The sequence below is a fragment of the Melopsittacus undulatus genome, chromosome 7, assembly GCF_012275295.1.
Source record: "Melopsittacus undulatus isolate bMelUnd1 chromosome 7, bMelUnd1.mat.Z, whole genome shotgun sequence".
In the NCBI taxonomy this organism is placed as follows: domain Eukaryota; kingdom Metazoa; phylum Chordata; class Aves; order Psittaciformes; family Psittaculidae; genus Melopsittacus; species Melopsittacus undulatus.
In genome coordinates, this window is record NC_047533.1 from 73,022,077 (window position 1) to 73,037,024 (window position 14,948).

The window sequence follows — 14,948 nt, forward strand, 5'->3', positions numbered from 1 at the left end:
GCAGCTCTTGGCTTCTCCCCACTCTGCCCTCTGCGGGGGGGACACATCCAGGGAAAAGGGGAAGACAAAATCTCTTGGCTGTGCTGACAGCTTTTCAGCCGGAGGCAGCAGCGCCTGGGAGCCCTGGGTTCCCACTTGGACGCACCTGCTGAGCTGGGATAGAGCACTGCTCACATCCTGGGCTGGGCTTGCAGGTGTGAGAGGGGGATGTAGTTGTGCCTAATGGAGCTGTAGAGCTGTGCAGGGAAAGGTTTTCTCCAGGGTGGGTCAGGAGGGAAGGGTTTGCTGTGTCTGGGCCAGCAGCATCCTCCTTCCCCATCGCCTCAGTCATGAAGAGCCTGGGGGCCGCTTGCTCCCAGAGTGGATCCAGTTTGGGGTGCTCAGACCTTGCCCTCCATGGACGTTCTGGAGGGGGTTTGAGCAGCACTGAAGCAAGAGAGGCTCTGGGCTGGGTAGCCAGTGCCTGGGAGATGGGATTTACTCCCCAGTGGTGAGGAGAACAGGAGGCTGTGCTCCCCAGGACCAAATTAGTTACTGCTGGTCTCTTCCTGTGTTCCAGAAGCGGATGCGTGTGGGGGTGTCCCCACAGTCCTGCAGAGGAGTGTGCTGTGAGGTGCCAGAGTGGACAGGAAGGTAATGTACTGCTCATCCAGCAAGCACCCACTTGTCGGTGCCAGCCGGGAAGAAAGCGTTCACCTTCCCAGCCATCCCAGTAGCCAAGTCATGCTCTCCACCGGAGCCGGGACGCTCCAGGCCCCTGAGCCATGGCTGCTGGGTCACCCAGCTGTGGGGAAGCCCTGGTGTTGTGCTGATGAGCGTCCCTGCAGCCTTGTTCCCCTGCGGTGCTGTGGAAGAGCAGGACAGGGGTGTGCGACCAGGGCTCTGTGAGGAGCAGCAGCTCCCAGCCGGGATCCCTGCTGCTGCCCTGAGCTGCCGGGGCCCTGGGGAGGGGAGCGGAGCAGCTCCTCTGCCTGGAGCCACGCTCAGGCTGCTGCGGTGACTCAAGGCTGTTGTCCTGAGCTCTGCTCTTTGGCAAAGACAGCAAAGAAACACAGCAGGGATGCTTGTGGGAGTCCTTGGCGTGTTGGGTCTCGTCCTGCTCCCAGGGCAGGGGCCAACCCTAACTGGCTCTCTCTGGCTTGCGCAGGGAACGGGAGGTGCGAGGATGGAGCTGCCGCCACTGGCAGCGGCTGGGGCTGTGCAGATGGAGGAAGGTGAGTGTAGGTGGGGCCCAGCTCTGTGCCAGGGTTGGGTGGGCCACTGGTGCGGGCCAGCTGCAAGACACGAGGTAGCTCAGGTCTGCAGGTGGGGTGAGCTTGAGGTGTCCCCTGCAAACCAGGAACATGCTGGTGCTGAGGCAGTGGCGTTTTCTCCCGTGTGCCCACCATGGATAGGGTCCTGTGGCACAGTGCGAGATGTGGCCACATCTGGCAGTTTGTGTGGTTTGTGGTTCGGGTGGGCAGCAGGCAAGGAGTGTCTGTGGAGGTGGGATGGGGCCGCTGGCCCGTGGAGCCCCAAGGGGCTCTTGTGACAGCTTCCCCGTGGATCTCTTGTGGCCAGCTGCTGTCCCAGGGCATCGCAGCCTTGTCCATGGCTTAAGGCCATGTCCCTGGCTCTGCCCTCCGAGATGGGCATCCAGAGTGGAGTGAGAAGGGAGAGCCCCCTTGGTACAGGCCAAACACCCCTGCTGGGAGCTGAGCTGACTTGTCTCCTCCTGTAGCTGTCGAGAGGGCTGAGCAGAAGCGGCGGCAGTCCCCGAGCCCACCACCATCGCCGAGAAACGGAATGCCACGCAGAAGGAGCATCTGCCTGCTGGTGCCTTGGGATAATGAACCACTGGTGCTGGTACGTCGCTGCCTTGCAGGCTCTTTTGCCCTCGTCTGGGGACAGAATGTGCCCAGTGCAATTTGTGCAGGGCTGGGGGCAGGCTGACCTGCTGCCTTGGGGCAGGAGCTCTCGTCCTTGGCTGAGTGGGAAGTGATGCTCTCCCTTGCCCAGTGTGTGGTGGCTGTGTGTGACTGTGCTGCCCGCTGCTGGAGCAGGTACTGGCTGGGCAAGGGTGCCGTGCCCTCAGCACCAAGCTGGGGGCCAAAACGAATGGGAACCAGAGCTCTGCGGTGGCTGTGGCAGAACCACGGCTTCCCGGCTCTGGCACCAGCTGCTTCCACACGTCCTTCAGAGCGGCTCTGCCGGCTTCCCTGAGAAGGAACTAAGCTCCTGCTCTCTCTTGGCAGCCCCCGGGGCCTGACCCTGGCTACCCCATCACGGCAGAGATCATAGAGGAGGAGAGGAAGGCAGCGCAGCAGCGGTTGTGCCGACTGCTGGGGCAAAAGGAGGGTAAGGGCAGAGTGGGAATGTAAAGGGCATGGCAAGGAGGAGGCAGCCATGGCGGGGGCTGCCAGGGCAGGGGGGTGTCCGTGCAGTGAAGGCTGAGGAAGCTCCTGGGCCGGTGCTGCCTGGTCCTCGGCTCAGAAACTCCTCGAGCCTGGTGAAGGCTTGGGCAGGAGACCTCGTGCCCCGCAGTGCCCAGGGTGATGTGCAGGGTTCCCCAGGGCCAGAGCTGTTCATGCTGGGAGGCTCTGCTAAGGGGCAGTCCCATCCAGCAAGTTGGGGGTCCTGATTTCGTGCTCCCTCCCAGCAGATGAGGTCCCCAGCACCAGTGGGGAAGGTACGTCCCTGGGCACAGCCATCGCCCAGGGCTCCTCGGGTACCAGCCGCACATGGGCAGCGTCTGCGCCCACAGCATGGGTGGTTTCTGGGCAAGCCGATCCCAGCCCCAGCAGCCTTCCTGACAGCAGCCAGCCCAGACGTGGGAGCGCGCCCGTGCTGGGAGGTGAGTCGGGGCGGACGGGGCTTCTGCGGGGCTGAAGGGCAGGCTTAGATTTAGGCAGCAGCTTTCCTGCCAGACCTGGCTGAGCTGCCTGGGCTCAGCAGCCCTGAGGGGCTGGTGCTGGGGCTGTGCAGAGCCTTGCCATGCCAAGGGAAGGTTCTTCCCTCACTCGCTGCCCCAGTCCCCAGCCCCGGAGGGTGGAGGGGAATCCGAAATGCTTGCCACCTCTGGATGCAGTGGATGCATCGGCTCCTGTGGGTGCTGCCAGCTCCCTAAGGCCAGGCTCTTCCTCCTTTGCTGAGCCTGGCTCACAGTGGTGTGTTGCTTTCCAGGAACTCCTGCACCCTTCTTTGGGCAGCTCCCCTCAGGCCTTGCAGAAGGCATCGCTTCCCCTGGTAGGGAGGGAGTTGGTGCTTCAGCCTTGAGGAGCTGAGGGGTTGTGTTGTCCCCTTGGGCTGGGGGATGGCGGAAGGGCCAGGCTGTGCTGTAGGAGCCGGCTGGGGTGGTGGCTGCTGGGCTCTGGGGATGTCAAACCTTCCATTCCCCCTGGGATAGGGATTGTGGTAGCCCCGGTGCCAGCTCAGAGTACGGCTGCAGAGACCTGAGCAAACCTTTGTGCTTGCAGGTTCATCCAGCCCTGCCTCTTGGACGCAGGCAAGATCCAGGACCCAGGGAACTCTCAAGCGGCTAAAGGCAGGCATCCATCATTCCCATCAGTAAATGGCAGTGCTGCTGGCCCCCCAGCTGCGGGGCTCCTGGTCCAGAGCAGCCCCAAGGCGGGACCGCAGTGATGGGATCAGGCCCCTTCTCTGCCACCAGCAAGAAACCGTGCTGGGTGGCAGTGCCCAGGGCGGCATGGGGTGAACCAAACTCTGTGGAGTCTGAATTTACAGACAAACCACAAATACTTCAATGTTCTTTCATGGAATAACACTTTGGGTTTACAGCTGAGCTGTTCCAGCAGCTCCTCGCTTCTAAATGGGGATGGACGTGGGGGTGACTCACCCTGTCCTCTTTGGGTTTTGTTCTTCCCCAAGGAGGAGGAGCGCTCTGACACCGAGTGGCCTTTTGGGCCAGCAGCAGCAAAACGTCCGCGGCTGTGAAGATCCGTTGGAGATTTTATTGTTCTATGTTCGTTCTTCACTGTTCTAATATTGTTCTTTTGTTGTTCAACTGTAGTTGTTTTGTTGGTTTATTGTTATTTATATTTATTCAAACACAGCTGTCTGGTCAAACAACAGTTATTATTATTATTATTATTGCTCTTTATTATTATTATTTCACTGGTTTTCCTCCACTTTGCTTCTGCTTTAAGCAGTGGCAATTTCAGTGCAGGACTGCAGAAACGTGCTGGAATGGACAGTGGAGAGACAGAAACTCTGCTTCTGGGTCTTCCCTACAGTAACACTAAAAACATGGTACTTCTGGAGCTGTTTGGATTCTGCTCTGTCTACGGCCAAGTAGCTGCTGCTTAATGCACAACCACCAAACACTTTGGTCACGGAGGCGAATTTCATGATCACAGTTGTACTGTGTTAAAACTGCTTTACAGAAGTGCCTTGCTGGAAACCACTTAACTGGCATGGTTCTTCCTGCTTCCCCATTCCTCATCTTGTGATGTGAGAAATGAAACAAAGCTCGTAGATCCCGCTGCCAGGGCTGGGTTAGTACGGTGAGACCAAGCTGTAAGTGGGTGCGATGCACTGCTTGGTGTTTCCACCAGCTGTGCCATGCTTACTAGGTGTCAAGAAGCTTATTTGCAGAGCAAAAGCTGAAGGAGAAGCAATGACCCATCTGATGACCAAGCTGAGTTGATGGAGGCTGGCAGCTGATTCATGTTTTGGCTTGTGAGGGCAGGACCTGAGTTTTGAGAGCTGGAAGCCTTCTGTTGGCTGTCCCATGGACACACTGGGGTTTGTATTGAGTCGGTGTTTGCCATGGGGAGTCTCCAGCCCAGCCCAGCCCAGCCCAGGCCAGGCCCAGGCAGCAGGGAGCCCCTGGGGATGCTCTGGGGGCAGCTCTGAGATCAGATGACAGTGAACAGGCAGGGCCAGGTTGGCTGCCCCATCACCAAGTGCCACCATGGGGGTGAAAACTGGGTACAATGGAGCAGCTAAACTTTAAAACCTCACCGCTAAACCTAACTCAAACCTCTAATCCTAAAACTCACTCTACACCTAACCCTAAAACTCAACCTAAACGAAAACCTAATCCCTAACCCTAACCCTAACCCTAACCACTAAGCCGATCCCTAACTCCTAAACTTAACCCTAACCAGAACACTAAACATAACCCGAACTCCTGAGACTAAACCTAACACTAACCAAATCCCTGCCCTTAACGCGAGCACTAAACATTACCCCTAAGCCTAAGGCTAAAGCTACCCCTGACCGTAGCCCTACCACCTAACCCAAACCCTAAGCCTAAACCTAACTCTAAAGCCCCTAACCTTAACACTAACCCTAACACTAACCCTAAACTTAACCCCTATCCCTAATGCTAACCCTAACCCAAAATTGCTTGTGTACTGGGACGAGCAGGTTTTAATCCACCTCTATCAGCTGCTGCAGCTGCCTGAGGAGTGGCCACTCAGTCAAGTCCCAGGGAAACTCTTCCTTTATGCACTGGGACCTGCCTGAAACGTCAGGAGCCGATCCACTACCCCTGGAGAGCATCGTGGCCTGACCATTCTTGCTCACTCAGCCTCAGCTTTTCACCGTCCTTTCCCCTTACCCGTTCTCAACGCGCGCCCCTTCTGCTTGGGACATGACTGCTCCTCAAAGCCCACCAACCACTGCTCCTCCCTTGCAGGACTCCTGCTGCTGCTCCCGCCTGCAGCACATTGTGAAGCACAGCTCACATCGGCTGCAAAGGGACACTGAGGAAGAGGCAGCGAGAAAATTTCACACAAACCTCATCTCAATGAGAACCGCTCTAGAAAGGATCAAACTTGCTCCTCGTAGGAGTGGACAAAGAGGAGGTTTCTTGCTGCTTACTGCAGAGAGAAATAGCACAAAAAATAGGATCTTTTATTCCTGAACTTCCTTTGAAAATGCTGCAGCAACTCATCACCAATGTGCCACATGATGCTGTCAAATCACACTGGGAACAATTCAGTATTAAATTCACTCCTTTACTAAAGGCTCGAGAACTTTGGGCAGAACTTCAATTAACCCCTGAAATCTGTTACCAGTTTAACTGCTTCACTAAGGCAAGAGACTTGAACCCTACCTCTTTGCCTAGGTCCTTCCATTTCAATTCCTAACAAGTATCAGCCTGCTTTTGGGTGGCAGGAAGATGTCCAAGGAGGACATCCTTATTCTTTTCTCACCTATGAGTGTGTCCCCTCCTCTACTTTTCTCCCACTTATCTGTGCCTATTATCAACATTGTGCAGCAGAATCTATCCTTAACCACCCATCACTGCAACACCAAGCATGAAGGCCCAGGAGACACACAGGCAAGCAGGGTAGCTGTGCAGGACCAGCACTTCCCAATCACCACAGAGGCAAGGCCAGCAAAGTACAACTTGTGTTTTTAAAACCTGATCATTTTTATCTGTTAGATGTGCAGAGATCAAACCTCTCTGTAACTCTTACCAGCAGTGACTCATATCAGCTGCAGTGCCAGCTTGTCTCCATCTCAATACAGATGAATGCATCTGGATGGTTTGTCAGGCAGGGTGAAAATATGGGCCCTGTGCTCCTTCACACTCCTCTGCAAGCAAGAGCAAAGAACAAATGTTAACAGCACACACCTGAGCGGCTCGTACACCCCATGCCACCACTCTGCTCTGTGCTGTGGCTCCTCTGTCCAGTGCAGAGGATCCTGAGCAGCTCTGACAGAGCTCCAGGTACCTTCAGAAGTGACGGAGCTTTACATTCACTCCAAGGAACAGGAAGCCAGGCCATGCTGCAGGTCAGGCAGAGAAAGGCTGAGATAACTGTAGGTTCTTCATGCCTACAACACAGCTGTCAGCTCCTTCCTCTCACCTCTGAGACCAAGAGACAGAAAAGCCCCTGAACTCTTCAGGAATAGTCTCACCTCAAAGGTGTTGAGTACATGTCAGCAAATACCCATATGGCTCAACAGCAGGAAGGGTCCCTTTGGGAAAGAAGATGGTCAGTGGTGTCCAAAGGGGTTGGTGGCCCTCTCCCTCAGCGCTCTGGGCAGTGCGGTTGTTCCCCCATGATGGGAACAGGTTCTTACACCAGGCACATGCCACACACTTCCCTCCTACCAGCTCACCATCAGCACCCTGAGAGCTGAGCTCAGGCCCAGGCTATGGTGCAGGAAGGGCAGAGCCAAAGCCTGCAGGTAGCCCCACAGGGAAGGGGTTCCCTTGGCAAGAACAGCCTCAGCACTGCTCCTCTGTAGGAACTGAAAGAGCCACCAAGCACAAACTTGATCCTCAGGGGAAGAGCCCCATAAGGAAGGAAGGAAATAACACTGTCCTCCTGCGGCAGCAGACAAAGCTGTGGAGCCTACATGGAGGGCAGTGGACTGAGCTGAAGGGGCTGGTGTGCTCAGAGGAGTGAGTGATGTTCTGAGGCTCTGAGCTGTCAGTGCTGCCTATTAACAGGGAACACAGACCCCTCTGGGAGGCAAGTCAAAAGACAGCACAGACTTTTCAAGAGAGCTTTGGTTCACAGCCTGATGACCAAAGCTGCCAGACAAGCAAGAAGAAGCAGAAGCAAATGATCTCCTTGCAGCTCTGTATGTCAGCACACTCGGGGTTGGCTTTCCAAAACTGCTGCTGATTTAGGGGCAGATGAAGCACCCATCACCTCTGCCTGGACACAGCAGATCTACCTTACCCCAGCACTACAGTACCGTGCCTGCAGAGAAGAGGGAGAAGAGTGGTGTTCTTTATTGAAATGACTCGTGGTGGAAACCTGACATGAGCAGAGAGGATTCCACAAACGAAGGGCTCTGAACATGAAAGCAATGCACACCCCATACCTCTGGTCTGGATCCAGAAGCTGATCTTGCTTTCAGAGGGGTGTGTGGTGCAGTAGCCACAGAACTCCACATCAGGGCTGCAGGAGGGTGGGGGGGGAAGAGAGCAGTGAAACCCAGGCCAATCCACAGCCAATCTCAGGGAAGTCAGAGGCTTGGGGCACCTCAGACCTGCTGGGGCTCAGGACATCTCTAATATGACTGAGGGTCTTATAGGAGGGATGTGTTCAAAGGACACCCCCTCTAACCTTATTCACACCCTTCCATCTCTCTCTGAGCTGCAGAACGCTGCTCTTTTTCTTGTCCTGATGATCTATCAGAGAATTCCCATGGCATTTGCAATGAGACTGTCATTTGAGATGATGCATTGAACTTCCTGCTGGAATTCTTCTGAGCCTTCCCAGTGAGTCTTCACAAACCCCCAGTGCCTCCCAGCTCAAGAAAATCAGAGTGAAGCCATTTTAATGGGGGCAGCAGGATTATTAATTTCCAGCATCAATTCCTGCATCTTGATGCAACCATTACAGATGATCAATCTGCTTCATACTGGCTGTTCCTACCCTCTTTTCTGACAGCACTTGCCCCAGAAGGTGACATAGATACAGCCTGACCACCTGTACTTACAGAGTTGCACATTGTCTTACCCAGAGCCACATAAGACATTCAGAAGTCTGCCACATGTCTGTCAGTCCATTTCCTCTGCACTAACCATAAGAGCAGTGAGGCTTGGCTGCTCCTTAATGGGATGGGGAGCTGGGAGCATGAGCTGTAAGCCAATAAGGCAGAGAACTCACTGGCCAGCCCTGTCCCACAGCACCCAAGCAAGGGAGTAAGGTGGGTGCAGAGGTGGTAGCCAGGGCCAGCCAAGGGTCCAGGTCACCACACAGGCTTGTGGGGGTGAAAGAGGTCCGAGGCCAGGCCAGGAAGACAATCTGCAGGTCAGGGGAGGGTAAAGAGGGTCAGACAAAACCTATGACCACCAAGCAGATGTACAATGTACAACAATGAGGAGAGGCTGACGTTGGCTCAGGAGGTCAGTCCATGGCTCAGCATCCAACAGCTCAGGACAGGCTGAGCTCAAGACCCACATTGACACAACAGAGCTCAGGAGGGACTGAAAGCCCTGAGCTGAGCAGCTCCTGAGCCTGGGGGCAGGGTGTGTGTGGAGGCCCCAGGTGAGGCTCTTCAGACTCATCAAGGCCCATTAAGTGCTCTCATGGCTAACAGCACAAGGAGAAAGTGAATCCTGTTAAGAGAGAGGGTAGGTACCAGCTACCTACTATACTAATACTGCCTCTGGCACCAGCTCTGATATAAATACTCCAACAGGCAGGCACAGAGGGAGTTTTGCCTTGTTCCAGCAGCAACTGAGATGCAACTTAGTGAGAAGAAGGGCAGAAGAGGAGACAGAGGAACCCCCAGTGGTGCCAGGGGCTGTGGAGACTCCACTTACTTCTTCATGACCATGGAGTGGAGGGCATTGCCAAGCATCTGGTCCTCCTTGGGCAACACAAACGTGACTCAGTTTCCATCTGTCCCACCTGCCATGAACGGGGAGAGAAGAGATGCTGTAAGGTTCTCTGAACACCAGCCCCAGGGTGAAGAATCAACAGCTGTGCTCAGCTTCAGCACAGCACCTGTAGCTCTGGCTGGCCCATGGCTGTGGCTCATGGCTCCAGTGCTGCAGTGTGACCAAGAGCAACTTGACAGAGGAGGGAAGGTGGCAAAATGGTGGAGCTCAGAGAAACCTCCCCCTGGTTATCCAAGTGCCCGTGCACCCTTGCTCCTCACAGGGGAGAAGAGGAGCCCAAAGCAGCTGCAGCTTCGGGACCCAGGGTGGAAAGAAGCTGGGAGTGAGTGTTGAGGACTTTGTGAGTGCAGGTCCTGCCACCAGCCCAGGCTGGACAGGAATGAGAGGGACAGTAAAGAAGTGCCCAGGGAGGCCTGGGGGCTGTCAGCAGGGAAAGCGGATCCCACTTCAACACCAACGTCAGCCCAAATTCAGGGTGCCCAGAGCAGCTGTGGCTGCCCCATCCCTGGCAGTGTTCAAGGCCAGGTTGGACACAGGGGCTTGGAGCAGCTGCTCCAGTGGAAGGGGTCCCTGCCCATGGCAGAAGATCGGAACTCGGTGAGCTTTAAGGTCCCTCCCGACACAAACCACATGAGGGTTCAGGTGCCCTGACTGGATTCACTTATCCAGAACCTTTCAGACAGATCATTCAGATGGGAATGATCAGTGCCCAGGCTGAGACAGCAGCAAAGACCACAGCAACCACCGTGATCCTCAGCACATCCTGCAAGGGAGAGGAGAGACCTGGAAAACACAAACCCGAGGAGCTGAGAGTTGAGAGCAGCGCTGGGCCCAGCAAGGGTGGCTCTGCTGCTCCATGGGGCTTCTCTGTCACCAGGACATTGGATTCATTTGTCACCCGCTGTCGAATCAGCGCTTTGTGCTGCAGCTGTGGTCCATGGAATGCCCAAGCTGGGACAAATCCTGCCCACGGCTTCCTTGGCCACCCCCGGCTCCAGAAGTGCTGCAGGTACCCTCTGCAGCGGGCACTGACACACAGCACTGCCCCAGTCCCTCCCTGCCTGCACTGACAACAGGAAGCAAGGGAGGGAATTGTGTTTCCAGGATGGAGCCTCTGTCACAGCCTGGAAGGTCTCCTTGGGCAGCAGCACCAAATCTGCTCCCCCAGGACATGTTGGGAACCTCTTCCCAGAGTCTCCCTGCTGATGTCTCCATTCATGACAAGCTGATAGTGCATCAACAGTCAGGTAGTGCCCCTGCCCTGCTTGCACCCATTACCTGCTCTTTCCTCCCATGCTGTCCTGGGTTTAGCTACTACTGACTGAGGACTTCCAGCAGGATTTTCAGGCTCTCCCTTTCTCCCATGTTGACAGTTGCTTTGTAGATGCCACTGTCCCTTTCCGGGACACCCTCCAGCAGGAGAGATCCATTGGATGGATGAAAATCAGCTCGTCCTGCATAGGGAGCATGGATGGCTGGGCTGTGGGACCCCCTGTAGTACTGCAGGATGGTGTGGGAGCTGTGCCATTGAGGTATTCCCACTGCACAGAGTAGACCTGCGTGATGTTACCCAGCCCAGGAAGCAGCACTGGGGATCCCACAGCAGCAACTTTACCCTTGAGGGGTTCCCAGATTCCTGCAGCTGTTGCAAAGGCACCAGCAGCCTTTTCCCTGCTCAGGGAAAGCTGAAGGTCTCAAAACACACCCAGTTTTGGGGAAGGACAAACTGGGAAGAGTAAAGTTCCTTCCTTTTCCTTTCAGCCTGGAAACCTCCAGCAATGACAGATAACAATGGTACCTTTGCCTATGAGGATCACGTACATGGGACAGGCAGCAGACTCCTGCTGGCTTCCTCCTCAACAATCCCCCCCGTGAGAGAGCCCAGTGAGCTCTCACTGCCCACGGACACCCCTTCCCAGCGCCCTCACCTCCCATTCCTCTGGAGCACAGCCCCAGGGCTTCTCTTCCCCACGGAAAGCCTTTGGTGGGATCCAAGAGCTCACGGGGAGGACTGAGGCTTGGAAGCAGCTTAAGATGCCTTCTACTGGAGCAGCTGCTCCAAGCCCCTGTGTCCAACCTGGCCTTGAGCACTGCCAGGGATGGGGCAGCCACAGCTGCTCTGGGCACCCTGTGCCAGCGCCTCAGCACCCTCACAGGGAACAGCTTCTGCCTCAGAGCTCATCTCAGTCATCCCTTGGCACCCCCATAGCCCCCACAGCACCCCAATGATCCCCCTCCACCCCAATTACCCCCCCTGCACCCCCATAATCCTCCCAGCACGCTATAACCTCCCTGTGCCCAGTGACCCTCCTGGCACCCAATGCCCCCCCGCACCCAATGAGCCCCCTGCACCCCAATATCCCCCCAGCATCCCAATACCCCCTGCACCCCCATAACCCCCACAGCACCTCATAACCTCCCTGCACCCAATGCCCCCCAGCAGCCAATGGCCCCCCAGCAGCCAATGGCCCCCAGCACCCCAATACCCCCTGCACCCCCATAACCCCCCCCAGCACCCCAATACCCCCCTTAATGTGTGTGTCGTCCCCCCCAGCTCAAGCTGGAATCCTGCCTCGGCATCATCGGTGGCAAACCCCTGAATTCCGTTTATTTCATCGGCTTCCAAGGTTCCATATGGGAATTGGGGGGGGGGTGTCCCCAGGACATGGGTATGGGGGGTCCCCCTAATTCACCCTATCCCATCTTCAGATGATTTTCTGCTCTACCTGGACCCCCATTACTGCAGCCCTGTGTGGATACAGAGCAGGAGAACTTCCCACTGCAGTTAATGGGTGGGGGAGGACGGGGACATCCCATCAATGGGGTATTTTTTTGGGGGGGAGGGGAATTATCCTGACACCCCCCCCCCCCTTTTCCAGTCATTCCAATGCAGATCCCTGCGGAAGATGCCCTTTGGGAAGATGGATCCCAGCTGCACCATTGGCTTCTATGCAGGCGCTGGGACCGGGCTGGATGCGCTCTGCAAGGAGCTAAGCCGGGTGAGCCCACATCGCATTATGGGGGCGGGGGGGTGTTTTGGGGGTGCCCCCCCCACCATTATAACCCCCTTTTCCCTCCCCCCCCCCATATCCAGGTCCTGGCCCCCCCCACAGCACCCGAGCGTTATCCCCTCTTCACCCTGGTCGAGGGGGGGGTGCAGGGGATGGAGCCCCCCCTCCTGCGGAGACGCCACCCCCCCCCCGCGACCCCCTCCGGGGCAGAGGAGTTCGTGTTCCTCTGAGCACACACCACCCCCCCCCCACAGGACTGAACCATTGTGGGTTATGGGGGGGATGGGACTGAATCATTGTGAGTTATGGGGGGGTTCCCATGGGACTGAACCCAATGGTTATAGGGGGGGTCCCAACCCCTGAAACCCCGCCCCATCATGGGACTGAACGACTGTGGGTTTATGGGGGGTCCCCAACCCCACAATGACCCTTCAGGGACACCCACCCCCACCCCTTTGTGCCCCCCCGCCCCAGGGAGTACCAGACGCTGCTCACGGTGGGGGGGTCACAAGTTATTTATTGCTCCCCCCCAGTAAAGGTGAACTGAACCAGGCGCTGCCGTCACCCATGGGGACCCCCCCATTACCCCCGGGCCGGGGGGGCAGCGGCTCCCCCCCCCCTTGTTGCTGCTGCCGGTACCGGAGGCGCCAGGTGCTGAGTGCCGAAGGAGCCAAACGGCTCCCGGTGAATTCCTGCCCCCCCCCAGGTGCACTTGGGGGCCCAATGGGGCTGAGCCCCGGTACCGGGGGGGGGGGCACCTTTAAGCGGCCCCCCCGGGGTCGTTTCCGCTGTCCCAGGGCTTCTGCTCTGCTTCCGGCTCCGCTTCTGGCTCCTTGGGGCTGGGAGAGGGGAGGAGGATGAAGGGATGAGGATGAAGGGGGGGGGGATGAGGATGAGGATGAAGAGGGGAGATGAAGATAAAGGGATCACGATGAGGATGAAGGGAGGGATGAGGATGAGGATAAAGAAGATGAGGATAAAGGGATGAGGACAAAGAGGGGATGAGGATAAAGGCGGGAATGAGGATAAAGGGATTAGGATAAAGAGGGGTGAGGATAAAGGGATCAGGATGAGGATAAAAGAATCAAGGTGAGGATGAAGGGATAAGGATGAAGATAAAAGGTGAGGATAAAGGAATGAGGATGAGGATGGGGGGGCGTAGGTTTAGGTGTGACCCTGTAGGCGCCTGTAGTTTGCCTGATCCTGCCGCTCCTCCTGCTCCGAGCTGGGGACAAAGGGGTCCTGAGCACACCTAATACATGGGGGGGGCACCCATGGCACCCCCTCCCGTACCCCTCTTACCGGTACATGCAGGTCTTGTGCAGGGAGCAGCAACGGTTCAGCTCCTTGTCATCCACTGCCAGAATCTGAGGGATGGAGGGGGGGGGGGTGGCACAGGGGGCTGAGGGGGGGGGGGGGCAAATGGGGCTGGAGGGGGCCAAATGGGAGGGACCAAATGGGTCCTGGGGGGGGGGGATCGAGATGGGTTTTGGGGGGGTTCAAATGTGTCTTGGGGGTCCAGATGGGGTTGGGGGATGGCCAATTGGCTCGGGGGGGGTGGTTCAATGGGGCTGGAAGGTTCCATTTGGCTCTATGGGGGGGGGGTTCGGAGTGGGAATGAGGAATATGGGGGAGAAGGTTGGGAAAGGGATGTGGGACAGGGACATGGGGTGAGGACAGGGATGGACACAGGGATAGGGATGGACACATGGATAAGGATGGACACAGGTATAGGGTTGAGATGAGGGTGAGGATATGGGAGAGGGATGGACACAGGGATGGACATGGATGAGGAAAGGACAGGGATGAGGAAGAGAATGAGGCAATGGGACAGGGATGAGGATGTGGCAATGGGACAAGGATGGGGCTGAGCTCGGCACTGCCAAAGGCCTCTATGGGACAGAGCTCGTTCTATGGGGCAGGGACCGCTCTATGGGGCAGAGCACCCTCTATGGGACAGATCCCATTCTATAGGGCAGAGCCCCTCTTATGGTGGCTAACCTAACCCTAACCCTGTCCCTACAGGCCCTTGTCCAAAGGGGGGACTCCAGTTTTCCTGTAGTGCCCTTCAGGTATTGAAAGGCCACAAGAAGGTCTCTCTGCAGCCTTCTACAACAATACTCAACGACTTTATGTCCAGCTGCTCTCTCCTTCATCCACCCAGTGTTTAAAAACAGGAACATGAGCTCTTCGTGTCTTAACAACACAAGTCTGTGCCTACAACCTATTGCTCTGCTCATTGTGGCTTCTGTTGGAGCTGCTGCTCTCAAAACCAAAAGCTTTTTGCTCCTTGTTGTGTGTATTTAAGGAAGCAGTGTTTTGCTGTGTCGAAGGGATGCCACTGCCTTCGATGGGGTTATCATCTGAGCAGGAGAGCAGAGGAAACACAAGGTGACATTCTAGGAAGCAGAGCAGCAGCCAGCATTGCAATGCATCTTCCTGGTGGGTCATGATGAGCAGGCAATGAGGTGGCTTCTGGCAGTGCTGCTGATGAGCTCCTAATGGCTTTAGCTCTCCACTTGCAGGTGGAGCTGCTTTCATTGGATTAAATCTGTTTAAAGGCAGCTGAGCAAATGCTGGCAGGAGCTGCTGCCCCTTCTTTGAGTACTTAGTGATTT

General features: G+C 56.3%; 1 protein-coding gene and 1 long non-coding RNA gene across 2 annotated transcripts; both read left to right on the forward strand.

Annotated features, from left to right (window-relative positions):
* The first annotated feature begins 562 nt into the window (after positions 1-562).
* Positions 563-1,778, forward strand: LOC117436550 (uncharacterized). Its single transcript, XR_004549884.1, has 3 exons — positions 563-633; positions 1,148-1,214; positions 1,721-1,778. It is a non-coding gene; the product is annotated as an uncharacterized lncRNA (long non-coding RNA).
* Positions 1,778-3,581, forward strand: LOC117436549 (nuclear envelope pore membrane protein POM 121-like). The gene is made up of 3 exons (XM_034065053.1): positions 1,778-1,845; positions 2,235-2,337; positions 3,456-3,581. Exons 1-3 carry the CDS (start codon positions 1,786-1,788, stop codon positions 3,548-3,550), a joined length of 258 nt encoding a protein of 85 aa, XP_033920944.1. The 5' UTR covers positions 1,778-1,785; the 3' UTR covers positions 3,551-3,581.
* The last annotated feature ends 11,367 nt before the right edge of the window (positions 3,582-14,948 follow it).

What these genes read in the sequence shown, in the direction of transcription:
- LOC117436549 (XM_034065053.1), top strand. Translation starts at nt 1,786, where the DNA reads ATGCCACGCAGAAGGAGCATCTGCCTGCTGGTGCCTTGGGATAATGAA. An exon ending in ATAATGAACCACTGGTGCTG is followed by an intron (nt 1,846 to 2,234) that starts GTACGTCGCTGC and finishes CTCTCTTGGCAG; the next exon opens with CCCCCGGGGCCTGACCCTGG. An exon ending in ACTGCTGGGGCAAAAGGAGG is followed by an intron (nt 2,338 to 3,455) that starts GTAAGGGCAGAG and finishes TTGTGCTTGCAG; the next exon opens with GTTCATCCAGCCCTGCCTCT.